Source organism: Cordyceps militaris (genome assembly GCF_000225605.1).
Source record: "Cordyceps militaris CM01 unplaced genomic scaffold CCM_S00001, whole genome shotgun sequence".
NCBI classification, from domain to species: Eukaryota; Fungi; Ascomycota; class Sordariomycetes; order Hypocreales; family Cordycipitaceae; genus Cordyceps; species Cordyceps militaris.
The window spans coordinates 669608-684299 of record NW_006271969.1 but is presented as its reverse complement, the minus strand read 5'-3'; the positions used below and the strand labels follow the sequence as shown (position 1 = coordinate 684299).

Genomic DNA, 14692 nt, shown 5'->3' with positions numbered 1-14692 from the left:
TCTGGACCTGGGGCCGCGTCCGTCACTTGCGGAGAATCATTGTTCAAACTTCAGGCCACTTCGGTAATGACGGCGTTTGACAGAAAAATGTATATAGTATCCACACACGCCTAGACATGCGATCTGTGAAATCGCCGGTAATGGCTTGTGTCTTGGTCATTGGCACTTGGCGCCGAGACGCAAGAAATGTGTGAACTTCAAGCCACAACGGTAATGACACGGCATTTGAAGAGAAAATTCTACAGTATCCACAGGTGCCTAGACATTTGATCTGTGAATCGCCGGCAAAGGCTTTGTCTTGGTCATTGGCACTTGGCGCCGAGATGCTTGGCCTTTTGGCTTGCCCCGGCATGTCATCGGGTCCCACGACCGTTCAAGCCCAGCCACTTTTCGGAAGGAATAAACTTCCATTGTTCTCATGTGGAATTCTTGAGAAGAAACTATGAAAGTTCTTTCCTCGGGATCCACGTTTACCCTTTTGCCCTCAATAGGATATATATCCGGGTCGGTACCCTACATCGGATAGTCGCTCACCATATTTGCAGAAAGTAGCAGCATAACCAAGTACAAGCGTTCTTATTGGATCCTGTAGGCCTAGTTTTGGTTCAGGCAACGTTCGGGCTTGATTTGATCCAGTTCAAAGCTATTTGTCTTCGGAGTCGGCTGCAATTGGGCTCAGGTTCGGACCCGGAGGCCCTTTCCTGATTAGGACTAGATCGCGGAACCAGCTCCGAGTGGCCGGAACTCGAGTTCGGCTAGGCACGGAACCACCCCGCCTTCAACAAAGCAATATAAACCGATCATCAAGATGTAAACTCACAAACTCCAGTCCATTTCTGTCTGCGCAACCCTGAACAATCTCTCACCTGCGACAAAAAGACCACCCAATTCTCCGCCACCATGCCCGACTATACCCTCTACACCTACTTCCGCTCGTCCTGCTCCGGCCGCCTGCGCATCGCGCTGCACCTCAAGAACCTCGACTACACGCCCGTGTATGTCAACCTGCTGCAGGGCGAGCAGGCGTCTGCCGCGCACCGGGCGCTGAACCCGTCGGCGACGGTGCCGCTGCTCGTCGCGCACGCCGACGGCGACCTGCGCATCGGGCAGTCCATGGCGGCGCTCGAGTACCTCGACGAGAAGCACCCGGGGGTCGCGCCGCTGCTGCCCGCCGACGCCGTGTCACGCGCCCGCGCCCGCGCGCTCGCCAACATCATCGCTTGCGACGTCCAGCCCGTCACCAACCTGCGCATCCTGAAGCGCCTGCGCGCCATCGACGCCGACGCGCAGGCGTGGAGCGTCGAGCTCATCAGCGACGGCCTCCGGGCGTACGAGGAGACGGCCGCCGCCAGCGCCGGCAGGTACTCGGTCGGCGACGCCGTGACGGTGGCCGACGTGGCCCTGATGCCGGCTGTCTGGGGTGCCGAGCGCTTCGGCATCAGCCTGGATCCGTACCCCGCGGTCAAGAAGATTGCGGCCAACCTGAGCGAGCATCCGGCCTTTCGGAAGGCGCACCCGTTTGTGCAGCCGGACTGCCCCGATGACCTCCGCTCCAAGTCTTGAACGGGGTTTATTTGAGATGATGTAGTTGATGAAGTCGAATTTGGCTTCGATGGATTAGCTGGAGAATGGATGATGGCTTGTGATGAGGGTACATGTGTCTCGGAACAAGCGAAAAACAGGAAAAAGTGAAGTAAAATCATCTTGACTATTTAAATTCACTTCATTAAGCCTATTTGAATTCATCTACCCTGGACTGTTGAACGATGTGAGCAATGCCATCGACAGCCTGCTCCGTCAGGGATGCCGGCCGACGCCATGCGCCGAGTCTATGGGAACAAGGGATTCTTACCCAGCCTCGAAGCTGGTAAGATAAAAGGGGCGCCATATTTAGCACCTACTCTCGTTGATGGGCGTGAAGACCTGGCGGTTTCGGATGTTTGTGCCGTCGCAGGCGCCGAGGTCCCAGTGGTCGAGGCCGTAGCAAAACTTGTCCCCGTTGTCATGCCAGATGCGATGGGCGCGAAAGTTGGAGGGGTCGATGCAGATGGTCTGGTCGCGGCCGCAGGTCTTCAAGTCCCAGCAGCCGCCGCCGCCGCCCCCCGTCTTGTGCGCGAGGCACTGTTGGCAGTCGTTGATGCGGATGTAGTCCGAAGTGTAGCCGCTCTCGTCGGTGTACACCATGTCGAAGCTGTGCTGTGTGTTGTCGGGGCAGTCGCCCTGGAAGCAGGGGCCGCTGCGTGCGAGGATGCTGGAGGTGTTGGGCGTGGTGCCCATGGGTGAGGCGGATACGGCCGTGGCTAGAGCTAGGAGAGCGGTGACGAAGTGAGCCATGATGGTTTTGTTGGAAATGGCCGAGGATATGTAGTTTTGGGGGCTTGAGGAGGACTCTGGTGAAGAGGAAATGGGAGAGGGAGGAGGTGGCAGCTCTTTTATAGAGGATTCCATGCGCATATATCCTTGGGGGTTTGAGGGCTGGAGCCGAGGAGCGAGGTCGCGGCTGCAATGCTCAGTCAAACGAGCCTTTTCGTTTATTCAAATAAACGAGTTTCTTATAATGGCAACCAAGGTATTTAATAATCGTGCATTAGTGCATGCGAAAGTGCCACCCGGTTGTACACGTTTCTCAACAACTGGAATGCAAGCGTGAAGCGGACGGCGAATCCACGGCTTGACCTCCGCGATACCGTAGACTCTATCAAATATACGAGAGAGAATAGTAGATATTCTCGACTGTATCGAGACAAGACTATCCGACCAGAGACTTTCGTCGAGAAGTGACACAGACTCGTCAAGACCGACGACCCGAGCTGGCGTTGTCCGACTGCCGAGACCCCGGACTTTCAGCGAGGAAGATAGAACTCAATCTATGGTGGAAGTAGCCACCCGATGTAGACCGAGATGAACGAGATGTGGCATAGGAAGTGGAGAGCTGCGAAAGATTAACGAGCCTGGCGAAGGCTACCCATCCCTGCCGACGCGAATGTCTCGAGCTCACACCCACGTGGGTGGATTGACCGCATAAGCAACACATTCTTATTCAAGGTATTTAAGTACTTGAATTCGTTCTCGTCTATTTAGCCTTCATCCATGACAGAATGAGAACTGCTGGCAGCGAACGAGCCTGAATGAAACATCAGGCTCGCTACAACGTTGGACATTGAGACAGAGGACAGGTTCTACTGCCAAGAGGTGGAACTGCGCAGGGGAGGAATGAACGAATATTCTTTTGTATCAATGCACGGCAAAGGCCATTTGGAGTTGGCGCTGAATGTCTGCATCAGCCTGATAGATCCTGCGCCGCGAGACAGTCTGAATAAGCATGGATCTGTATCAGTACACTGCCAGCACGGTGCTTGGATTTTCTTGTATTTATCTACCCTGTTTTCTCGAAACCAAAGCCTCATTACATCCCTCTTTAGGGACAGTCGTAAATGGCGCGGAGGTCCCGATGACGTCGTCCACTTTGGAACCAACGGACCATGAGCCATGACGTTTAATTTCTTCTATTGCGCAAATTAGAGCTGGATCAGTATGCCCAATGAGTTATATGGCCATAATTACTTGCGATGGTGAAATCAGTTCATCCTCGAACGCCGTCGCCATCACCTTGGCCGTGTGAGTCACTAGTAGACACAAGTCAGCGAGGAGACGGAGGATGCGACGAATCGCAGGACCAAAAGTACACCAATTAGTTACGTCCACTGTGGACCGAACAAAAGCTTGAATAGAAGCTTGCGTGTCCCTTGTCCAAACAGCAAAACCCGTACGCACGGGTACTCGAGCCGCGAACGAAGACTAGTAAAAGGGCTGTAAGCCAACCAGAAGAGCCTTGAAAGAGGCGCGAACCAAGCAAAAATCAAACATCTCCAACGCGTTTTAGTCACCATAAAACCAACATGACAGACACCGTGGATATCCGGCCCGGCAGCGACTTTTCCATTGCGCAGATTGCGACATGCTTCAACGAGGCCTTTGCCGACTACTTTGGCCACCCCATCGTGTGGACACCCTCCGGGCTCGCCGAGTACCTGCCGCACCACTGCATCTCCCAGACGCGCAGCCTGGTCGCCTGCCCGCGCGGGAGCGACACGCCCGTCGGCTTCGCGCTCATGGCGTACCGGGACGACCTGCCCGGGCACGCGCGCCTGGCCGGCATGGGCGTCGTGCCGAGCTGGGCCGGACGGGGCGTCGGCTCGCGGCTGCTCGCGGCCGTGGTGGACGCCGCGCGCGCCGACGGCACCGCGACCCTCTGGCTCGAGGTGATTACGCAGAACGCGCCTGCCGCGAAGCTGTACGCGCGCCACGGCTTCACCGTCGTGCGGGCCCTCGCGGGGTGGACGCGTGACGCCGGGGCGGCAGCGGAAGACGAGCCGGCGGCGGCGCTGGAGGACCGCGCACCGGACGAGGTGCTCCGGCTGCTGCGGCGGTATGGTGCGGCCGCGGACCTCCCGTGGCAGCTGTGGCACCAGTTTGCGCTGGCGACGCGCCCGCAGAGCTGCCGCGGCTTCCGGCTCGGCCGCGCGTGGTGCGCCGTCTCGGACCCCGACGACGAGAGCAAGGACGCCATTAGCCTGTTGGGCGCCGTCGTCGAGCCTGACGAGGAAGGGAAGGAGGCGGCGCGGGGCACGGGACAGGCGACGGCGCTGCTGCGCGCTGTCATGGCCAGGTACCCGGGCAGGAAGTGGAAAGCCCCGGCGACGTTTCCGCTCGAGTACGGCGAGACGATTGCGAGGCGGCTGGGCTTTGAGAAGGAGACGATTTGTATGGACTTGATGAAGCTGAACGTTGAATGAGGGGCGGAGCCTGGTGGTGGCTCGTGTACAAGGAAGGAGGTGGCGCGCGTGGCAATACAATGACCATTATAGTTGGTAGAACACACCACTGATACTTTACAATTGGTATTACTATACTATCATCCCCTTTATTCGTGGCATATTCTTTACTCTCATAGTCGTTCTTCTTTTCAGGCTTTCCCTTCTTCTCTTTGTCCTCATCAGTCGCTGTTCGCAGGTGCGTCATCCGACACGTTAAGTAGACTGCGGCTAGTACACGTTTTTACCCTACGTTGTCACGATGGAATCTGTACTTCGAATTTCATTGCCCCGATATATTGTTTCCAGGCCACAATATTAAATCTGCTTTACTGCAGCAGCAAGCTCGCGCTTGGTTCGGGATGCCGAGCCGCCGAGCACCGGGACGGACCCTACGCCACAAGCGGCCACGGACTCGCTCACCAAGCACAACCATCAGCCAGCCTTGCAACGGTACACCCTCGGTTTCTTGACAAAAAATCGTGAAAGAAAATTCCATCCATCTCCGAAGATGCTTGTATTCAAGTCTCTTGTCATTGCTCATCCTTGATAAACCTGTGCACTCTCGGAACTGGCCCGCCGTGAGGCTGCGGCTACGGGGCCACTCACCTCCCAACTCGTTTCAGCCATACTGACAAGTCGAATGCACCGGTTTCCAAGTCACTCGGATTTCCTGCAAACACGAAAAGCCGACCGTGCTGCATTTCAGGTTGTTCTCCATCGGTATAAAGTATCTTGCAAGCCTTTGTTTGATAGTTGCAAGTTTCGTACGCAGCAAGCTTCCTAGCATCCTCGACACTTTCGACATTGTATGCAGCACCACAGACAGTAGCGCCCGCTTCTCCTTCAACAACGGCAGGATACTGGCCCCAAAGCTTGCCCGTGTATCCGAATACTTTTGCTGGTCGTAGTATGGGCTCGTGGCTCAACTTCAGGATCTCTGCCAGCATTCCGGGGTCCATCAGTGTGCCGTAAAAGAAGTACGGGCCAGTCTTAAGTTCGGTATAATCGATCTGTCGAGGCGATTGATAGGACCAGCCAGGTGACGCGCTCCTCACTTTCAACGCGAGCTTCTTCGGATGCGTGTTGTGAGAAGGAGAGGGAGGCAGCGGCGGGGGTGGTGGAGGTGGCGCGGGCGCGGGCGCTGGAGTCTGAGTCTGAATGACGGAGCTAGACATGATGGTGTATATTGACCATGACAAAATCTGGGAGTTGATGAGGAGGACAAAGGCAACCAGTATTGTACGACGGTAAAATCGTATATATTACATCGTGTTGAGTCGCTTAGTCATCTAGGGTAGGAGCACTTGCCTATATTTCGATCCTTTTAAGGTATAAATACAGGAATATTACAAATTACTGTCAGTCGTATCCGTATATACTTCGAAATTTAACTATGCTGGAAAGTAACGTCTGATTATTCTGGACTGAGCGGAACTTCCGTTAGGGGCACTCCAAGAGTGCACCAACCGGAGGTGCATCATCCGCCATTCAAACCTAAAACCTGATCACGTTTGTTTCCTCCCCCGTCCGGGCTTATAAATGCAGCCTCACCAGCGCCGGAACAAGTCGCAGTTGATGAGCGGTTTTGTTTTCCCTCATTATCCAGACCCCAATTCCAAGCATAAAATCCAAAAAAAAAAAACAAAACCACCCCGCCCCCAGACATGTCCCTCACAGAAGAGCAGCTCGACCGGGCCCTCTCCCACATCGAGTATCCCCGGTCCCAGCATGCCGCCGACCCCTTGCGGCGCCTGCAGCAGCTGATGCTGCACCATGTCGCCCGCGTGCCCTTTGAGAACGTCGGTCTGCACTACAACCCGACGCACCGACTATCGCTGGCCCTCGACGACCTGTTTGACAAGATTGTCGTCCGCAGCAAGGGCGGCTACTGCCTCGAGCTCAACGCCCTCTTTGCCGCCATCCTGCGCGGGCTCGGGTACACGGTGCTCACCGTCGGCGGCCGCGTGCGGGCCGGCAATGACAAGTACACAGGCTGGTGCGTCTGACTTCCTTCTCTCCCGCCGTCTGTCGTCCCGTACCAACACATTCCCCCTTTCCCGGGGGGGCTCCAAGGTCCCACATGTGCCTGCTCGTCACGATAGACGGCGCGCGGTACGTCGCCGACGTCGGCTACGGCGGCGACGCCGCCATGCAGCCGTTCCCGCTCATCTCCGGCACCGAGTTCACCGTGCTGGCGCCGCGCCGCGGCCGCCTCGAGTACCGCAGCATCGACCTGCACACGGACCCGACGCAGCGTCTGTGGGTGTACTCGACGCGCGACAGCCTCGACGACGACGCCGCGCCGTGGGTCGAGCAGTACTGCTTCGTCGAGCTCGAGCACTTTGCCGCCGACTACCACCAGATGAACTACTACACCAGCACCAACCCGCAGAGCTTCTTCATGCCGCACCTGCTCGCCGTCCGCGCACTCGTCGCGCCCGACCCCGCGACCCCGGGCGACGTGCGCCTGGCCGGCATGCTGACCTACTGGCGGGACGAGGTCCGCCGCAGGAGCGAGGGCAGCATGGAGAGGCGCGTCGTGGACACCGCCACGACCGAGGCGGAAAGGATCGCGGCGCTGGAGAAGTGGTTCGGGATCCCACTGACCGAGGCCGATCGTGAAAGCATCTTTTCTACCGGGTTGGCGCTTGACCGCGGCCCAGAGCAGCCGATACAGTAGAGGTAAAACGTGGAAGCCGAATTCATTATACAAAGATGAAGACAATAGAGGCAGAAGCTTCAAGCTAAATTCATTTTACAACGAGGAAGACAATAGAGGTAAAATTCTCAAACCAAATTCATTCCACAAAGAGTAGGGAACCAATACCAAGCAATCGTATTCTTGAGCGCCTGTGCGCCAAACTATGAATCTCAGGCAGTCAAGCTTATACAGTGGAATACAACATGCTCTTCTCCTCACCCATCAAGCTCAATGACCTGCCACACGTCTCCCCCGCAAGCAACATCGCCATCCTTTTCCAGCTTGACCTTGCCCGTCAGGACGTCCTCACACGGCAGCTCCCTCTCGCCCATGCGCACCGTCCTCGTCCACACGTCCTCGTCGACCTCATCATCCTCCCCGCCCCCAGCAGCTTCCATCTTTTCCCAGCGTTCCAGCGTAATGCCCCGCTCGTCCCGCACCAGCGCCTGGCAGAGCTGCCCGATCCAGATGACCATGCCCTTGACCGCGCCGTCGTCGACGCGCAGCACCGCAATCGGGTCGCTCGTCGGCGCCAGCAGGTCGGCCCACAGCTCGTCGTATTCCGTCACGGCGCCCGTCGCCAGGTTCAGCATGGCGCCGCGCTCCAGCGTCGTGCCGTCGGGCTGCGGGTACATGTCGCCCACGTCCGACACGCCCGTCGGGTCCGCGTTGCGCGAGCTCACCCAGTGGTGAAAGGTGGAGCGCCGGATCGCTTCGCCGCCCGGCGCCGTCGCGGCCTCGGAGACGGTCGTGCCGGCAATGGCCCAGTCGAGTCGGTCGAGGGGGAGTTGGCCGGCTGCGTTGCCGTGTTAGCAGGGAGGAAACACCGTGTTCAAAATGATGGGGATTGGGGATTGGGGATTGGGGGACGGACTGGGGTCGTTGCTGATTTTGGCCGCGCCGTCTGGGGGCAGCAGAATACGCAAATCCACAAAACGGTTCTCTGGTGATGTCAGGACCACTGTCGATGTCGGCTCCGATGCTGTATCGGGATACCATCGGATGTATTTTCTGTGCGACACTGTTCCCATTGTCGATGGGGGGAGGGGGGCGGCCGCGCAGCCAGCCGTCTGTAAAAATGGTGTACAGTGTAGATTTTGAGATGGTGGCGGGTGGCGGGCGATGCTTTTATGACTAGATTTCGGCGCCGGCTCCGGTAGTCGGGACCGCGGGGTATTGTGGGGTAGATAGTCACACAGCGTATCTTGAGGTAAATACGAGGGCCATGATGCATCCAGTATCTCGCCGATTGATTGCTCACTTCCATCTGCAGCACATGCAAGTCAAAAGCATGATTGATATTCAAGCCTTAGTGAATGCCCATATAGGTGGATATCTCATAACTGCGTATACACTACAGAAAAACGATGTCGAAATCGCTATTTTACTTAATTCTTTTACACGGTGCGAGGCGACGCCGTGCATTCATTCCTGTTACACTCTAACTCGAACTGAGAATCGTACCCTGGTTGGTGACGACAAGACCTGCAACAGCGGCCGAGGTGAGGGTGGAAAAGACACCGGAAACGAGGGCGGAGAAGGCCAAACGCGAAACATCGCCAGCACGAGCCGGGGCCAGTTGGGACAGAATACCAATCTGAATACCGAGAGAGCCGATGTTGCCGAAACCGCAGAGAGCATAGGTTGCAATCAGTTGAGAGCGAGGGCTGAGGGCGGCATATTGCGGATCGGTGATGAGCGCTTTAAAGGCATTGTACTCGTTCTATAGTAGCAAGAATTCTTAGAAATGGGTTTCAAAACTGCAGTCTGACATGGTAAACTTACGGTGATAATCTTCTCTGCAATAAGACGAGAGACGCTGAGAAGTTCATACTTGTTCTGGGGCACACCAAGCAAAAAGGCAACGGGGAAGAGAATGTAGCCCAGAACGGTCTGCAACGTCAACTTGGGGTCGTTGATGTTCAAGTAATGGCCCCACCAGGTAAGTAGACCGTTGATAAGGCCGACAACAGCAATGATGCAGAGAAGCGACGCAACAATGGTTCCGCCAATCTTGATGCCGAGCCAAGCGCCATTAGAGAAGGCGTGCAGAAAGTTTTCAGCTTTGTGTTCATCATCATCAGGGATCACGACGCGACCAGCAGTAAGGGTTTCTTCCGACTCAGGGTAGCGGAGCTTGGAAATCGCGAGCGAGGCCGGGATAGACATGATGCAGGAGGAAACGAGAGCTTCCTTGTCCAGACCGAGACCGATGTAACCGACAAGAACGGAGCCTGAAATTGTTGCGAAACCGCATGTCATAATTTGATGAATCTCAGCATTGGTCATGTGCGGGACGAAGGGCCGGACCAGCATCGCAGACTCTCCTTGACCGATGAAGGGGGTAGCAGCAGCGACAACGGCTTCGGCACCGGATACACCAAGGGCCCAGAAAACAAAGGTGGCAAACTTGGTGATAAACCACTGCAAAAATCCAAAGTAGTAGAGAACCTGGACAAGAGAGATGAAGAAGATAATAGCAGGAATAACACCGATGAAGAACCAAGGCTTGGCAGCCGTGTCAGCATCAGTCAAGAATGCGACACCATCCTTGGCGAACCCAAGCAAATCACTGGCGCGGTCCGCGATGAAGCGAAAGATGGAGTAGCCGGCGTTGGTGCGAAGAACAAACAATCCAATAATATACTGGGCAAGCATGCCTCCAATGACAGTCCGCCAGTTGACCTTGCGTCGGTTGGCACTGGTGAGCCAAAAGCCAAAGATAATGATGCCCATTCCGAGCAGACTAATGGCACGATTGCCGCGAGTGTTGTTGACGCTTTCATTAGTGACAAAGGAGCCAACGAGCATGGCAGCAATGGTGACTGCAGCGCCAGCAGGCGTGCGTAGCTTCGCGGGGATCCTGTAGTAAACCACGACGGCACTGTGCTTCCAGCCGCTGCGGATTGCATTGCTGACATAGCGACTGGGAACGTGCCAGAAGACGATGCGCAGAGTGATGCAGAGCCAAAAAAGGAAGGGAACGATCCAATTCTTGTCCTTGCGATGCAAAATCAGAGAGGCAATCCACCAACCGGTAAAGAAAAACAGGAAGAAGAGGTGGACGATGATACGACCAGGCCCATCGTAAAAGGTACGGAACTTGGACTTGTACTCAGATTGGCCCTCGATGTCGTCCTGGGCCAAGATGCCAGGCTGTGGCTTCTCCTCTTCGCTATAGTAGGGCGGGGTACCAGAACCGGCACCGTCAGTGTGCTTGTGCATCGGGAGATCGGTTCCCTTTGTGTATATGACATCGTTTGTGGGTGCGACGCCAGGCGCGTGGTGAAGATGGCCATGGGTATGCTGATGTGAGGGCTCAAGAGCCGGGTCAGAGTTGCGGCGCATACCAGGTGTGGTCTCATGCGCCGCTGGCTCGGCGTTGTGATGAGTGTCGGCCATGGTGAAAGGTTTCGGGGCGTCGTTGAGCACGGATAAAAGAGAGGAAATTCCTAGCCCTTTTCTTCCTTTTGATCGCCCACTATGCGGGCTGTCGGTAGACGGGGTGGCGACGTAGGAGAGTGTACTTTTGAGCAGGCGCAAGGTGGAGTTGCATCAGCAATTGTCGCAAAGGGCTCACAAGTGAGATTGCTGGTTGCCAGCAAAAAAGAGCAGAGGGGCCACCGAAGCTGTCCTACACCAAAGGCAGGGAGAGGAGGAGGAAGACAGGACGGAGGAAAAGAACCTGGAGAGCAGCAGGAAGGTGTCTGCGTGACGGCACACTCGAGTTTTTGTATCCACCGGGGTCGCCGGGCGTAGCTTGGGGTGAGCCGGGAAGGAATGGGAGACACTCTGGATGGGTTCCTTTAGAAGGTCCTTCTAGTGCTCGCGACGCAGGCCGGAGCGCAAGACAGAAGCGGACGTGGAGCTGGACCGCGACGATGGCTGCAACTAGTCCACTAGCCCAGCGCAGAGCCATCCAAGTCTCTTGGTCTCCGACAAGACAAGGGCCCTTTTTTGCAATGAAGCGGGGGCCGAGGGGCCAGACTAGGAGCGCCGCGGGCTGGATAGGCAAATAGGCTTCAGCACCGCGCCGCAATGATAAGTCCGTGTGGGGAAGTAAAGTCCCTGCAGTGTAATGCCAGTGGTATCGCAGATTTTCGATTGTTGTCTGTACTCCGTACGTCGCCGTCTATGTATCGGGGTCTGAGATGACGGGTTGCTGCTCCTTGGCCATCGGAGGCGTCATTGTTTTGCGCTGGTCTTGCAGGAAATCTAGATGCTGGGGCTCGCATGGTAGGCTCGTTGCGACCTCGCGGCAGCGCCTCGTCCCAGCAAGGTGGTTGTATTAGTAGTTAGACGCTGATTGACGGGATGAGGATCCTTGTCTATGAGTCTCACACCCAAGTCGATCGCCCTATCCCTCTTCGTTCAGCTTGCGGCTTCTTTCCGTCCCCAGTTCCATTAGCCCGCGCCGTAGGTTGTTAGCAGTTCCGACCACTCACATGTTGTATTTTTGTCGACTTGCCTTGGGTCAGTCTGTCTCGTGTTTCTCCACTAGTTCAAACGGTTTGGTATGTATAGCAAAAACTGTATGGGGAATTAAGGTTGTGGGTTGAAGCATTAAAATATTCTGATATGAACTCGAAGTATTTCTGTATGGGCAAAACAGGCAAACGCCGACTTGGTTCTGCCAGCTGCCAGGACGGGTTGCTGCCAGCTGCTACGCTACCCATGTCCCATGCCGTTTATCGTCTCATCTATCTGACATTGCCTCTGCATAAGCTATCATTCTATTCATTTTCACCTCTACATACACGCTACACCCAAGGCCCCTATCGCATCCTCGCAGCTCTCGAGTCCGTCGACTTGCCTATCATCAACCAGCCAGCCGCCGAGATAAGCCTGCACTGACACCGAGCTGTGGATCTCACCTCGTTCTTCTTGCGGGTCGCGTGCTGGGCGCATCCCCAGACCTACGACCGCCTAAAAATCCAAGTACGAGTCTCGAAAATTCTATAAATTATGCACTAGGTTCACTAAAGAAAAAATTTGCTCCTTAGCTCCTAGATGCCGAACTCGAAAAGGTTGCTTGCTACCTGAAGAGCCCAGCGATATCCGTATCAGCGGCAAACGAGAAGAAAAAAAAGGTTGCCAACGCCACTTCCACTTGGCTCAAGACATCCGCGCGAAAACTGGCTCCCCCTGTCGCCACCCGCAAGCCATGTCCCAAGCGATCAGCACTTGCCCCCAAAATGGGAACCTACTGGAACTTTTGGTTCCGCCACCTCGCCGGGCTTGTGCCCTAAAGAAGAAGTCCACGGCTGGCGGCGCCCAGTGAGATTGCTGCTTAGGCGACCAGCCGGCCACCGCACTCTTATCGCGCACAGCGACGAATAATATGGCAGCAAGTCAGCCAAGTCGTTTGCAGCTACGAGAATGCACCATGTGCGTAAAGTGAAGCGAGAAGCAAATACAGATGAAGATGGCCATTTTGTCAAATGGCAGTTCCGCGTCATCCTTCGCAATCGTCGACCCCGTCAACCCCCTCCGTTTCTTGGTCTCGTGGTGTCAAATTTTTTACCTCAACTCATGGCACCCCAGACTTGCCCGTGCGGGTCTTTTGGGGGCGCCGTGTGGGTATGGCGTGGCTATTGCAGGATGGCAGCGCCATTCCGCCACCAGATCAATGTGACAACAGCCTCGGCCACGCAACAGAGTCGCCAGAGGCGCAGCGGCGCTAACAGGGTCCTGCTGTGATTGCCACCGTTCACTCTTTCTCCGCAGCGAGCCAGGCAGTCACAATCTCACTCAACATGCCCGATCGTGCGCGCGCCTCACGTTGTCGGAATAGAGTTGCGGGTGCAGTTACCGCTCGTTCGTTGTGGCTGCAAGCCATCCTTTCCAAGCCCTTGGCCGTTTGTGTGTCGGCCGGCTCCGATGCAAAGCCATGGCCGCCACCACCAGCCACCGCCTGAGGCGCAAGCCCGATAAGGTACTACATTTTTTAGGGCCACTTGTATTTGCAACTAGCTTGGAGGCGCTCCCCAAGGACCTTCAGTCGGCGGTTTGCGTCGCAATCATATCTCGCAGCGCACAAACACCAGCCAACCACGGAGTCTTAATCAGCTCGATGACAATGCCCCATTTCTTCAGCCGCTATGTCCAGGTTGACCTCTCGTTTATCTCCCGGCCTCAGAACTCGTCGGCCTACAAAAGATACCGGGCCCTTGACAAAGCCGAGTCGCCCCAGGAGCAAGATAAAGAAAGTCAAAGAAGCGACACAAAAGGACCCTCTTGTGCGTCCTACGCTACAAGAGTGTACGCACACAACTAGCAATAAAATGCATGGCTTTGCTGCAAGATCGCCGCGATGGGCATCCTGCCTGAAATCATCTCCACGCCCTTCCTTTTACCCCATACTCTCCCCGGAAGTAATAGTCTCCGCCCACTTAGTGAACTATTTACATCGCATAGAGCAAGGGGGCATGAAGGGGAAAGCATTTTTGTCGGCCAGCTCCGGCTCTAATGGTTCGTATCCCTCTCACTCAGCCTCCCCCCACATCGATTTTCCCCAGGTTTGGCAAGTAGACACGCGACGGCATTACGTTTTGGCGCGGGGTAACATCCGTTCTTGAATGCCGAGTGGCACGAACACGGGAAGGATTTGGGCTTGAACATCAATCGGACGATTGGTGGCACTCTCTGGGTGCGTCTCGATTTGTCCAGTTCCTTGTTGTGTTACTTGAGCTTGCCGCACAGCCATCCGAACAGGGTGTCTGTAATTAGAGGTATTGGCCGCATACTTCGCGCCAGTATACAGCACAAAAAGCTTCGCGCTCTGGCACCTTTTGGCTTCGGGGAAAATTAACTGGTGCCCTATTCATACCAGGTCCTCTACTACCTTGGATCTCTTTTGTAAAGAGGAACAGGGAGAAGATGTGAAGGGTGATACGACCAGGCCCATTGTAAAATAAATGGTACGGAACTTGCACTTGCACTCAGATCGGTCCCCTCGACGTCATCTTGTGCCATGAAAGAAAAGTATATTCGGGAAGGTATGCGATCCTGACCAGGAGCTGTGAGGGGGATTTACAAAGCCACTAGTCTGCAATAATATTATCTTTATTTTTACTATTTCTTCCTCTCTCTATCCAATTCATCTTTGTTATCCTGTTGACTTACCTCGCATGTAACACGACCCAGCACACACCCATGCACGAGCAAACATGGA

General features: G+C 55.5%; 6 protein-coding genes across 6 annotated transcripts; 3 read left to right on the top strand and 3 right to left on the bottom strand.

Annotated features, from left to right (window-relative positions):
• Positions 1-900: 900 nt before the first annotated feature.
• On the top strand, positions 901-1563 carry CCM_00183 (maleylacetoacetate isomerase MaiA; the record flags this gene model as incomplete). The annotated part of the gene is made up of 1 exon (XM_006665343.1): positions 901-1563. One exon carries the CDS (start codon positions 901-903, stop codon positions 1561-1563), a length of 663 nt encoding a protein of 220 aa, XP_006665406.1.
• Positions 1564-1890: 327 nt separating this feature from the next.
• On the bottom strand, positions 1891-2334 carry CCM_00182 (uncharacterized protein; the record flags this gene model as incomplete). Its single annotated transcript, XM_006665342.1, has 1 exon — positions 1891-2334. The coding sequence occupies one exon, from the start codon at positions 2332-2334 to the stop codon at positions 1891-1893; it is 444 nt and encodes a 147-aa protein (XP_006665405.1).
• A 1565-nt stretch (positions 2335-3899) lies between these two features.
• Positions 3900-4796, top strand: CCM_00181 (acetyltransferase, gnat family; the record flags this gene model as incomplete). The annotated part of the gene is made up of 1 exon (XM_006665341.1): positions 3900-4796. The coding sequence occupies one exon, from the start codon at positions 3900-3902 to the stop codon at positions 4794-4796; it is 897 nt and encodes a 298-aa protein (XP_006665404.1).
• Positions 4797-5419: 623 nt separating this feature from the next.
• On the bottom strand, positions 5420-5992 carry CCM_00180 (poly(A) polymerase pla1, putative; the record flags this gene model as incomplete). Its single annotated transcript, XM_006665340.1, has 1 exon — positions 5420-5992. One exon carries the CDS (start codon positions 5990-5992, stop codon positions 5420-5422), a length of 573 nt encoding a protein of 190 aa, XP_006665403.1.
• Positions 5993-6481: 489 nt separating this feature from the next.
• CCM_00179 (N-acetyltransferase family protein, putative) lies at positions 6482-7497 on the top strand (the record flags this gene model as incomplete). The annotated part of the gene is made up of 3 exons (XM_006665339.1): positions 6482-6781; positions 6810-6929; positions 6973-7497. 3 exons carry the CDS (start codon positions 6482-6484, stop codon positions 7495-7497), a joined length of 945 nt encoding a protein of 314 aa, XP_006665402.1.
• A 236-nt stretch (positions 7498-7733) lies between these two features.
• On the bottom strand, positions 7734-10920 carry CCM_00178 (sodium/nucleoside cotransporter; the record flags this gene model as incomplete). Its single annotated transcript, XM_006665338.1, has 4 exons — positions 7734-8314; positions 8393-8500; positions 8983-9241; positions 9304-10920. The coding sequence occupies 4 exons, from the start codon at positions 10918-10920 to the stop codon at positions 7734-7736; spliced, it is 2565 nt and encodes an 854-aa protein (XP_006665401.1).
• Positions 10921-14692: the final 3772 nt, after the last annotated feature.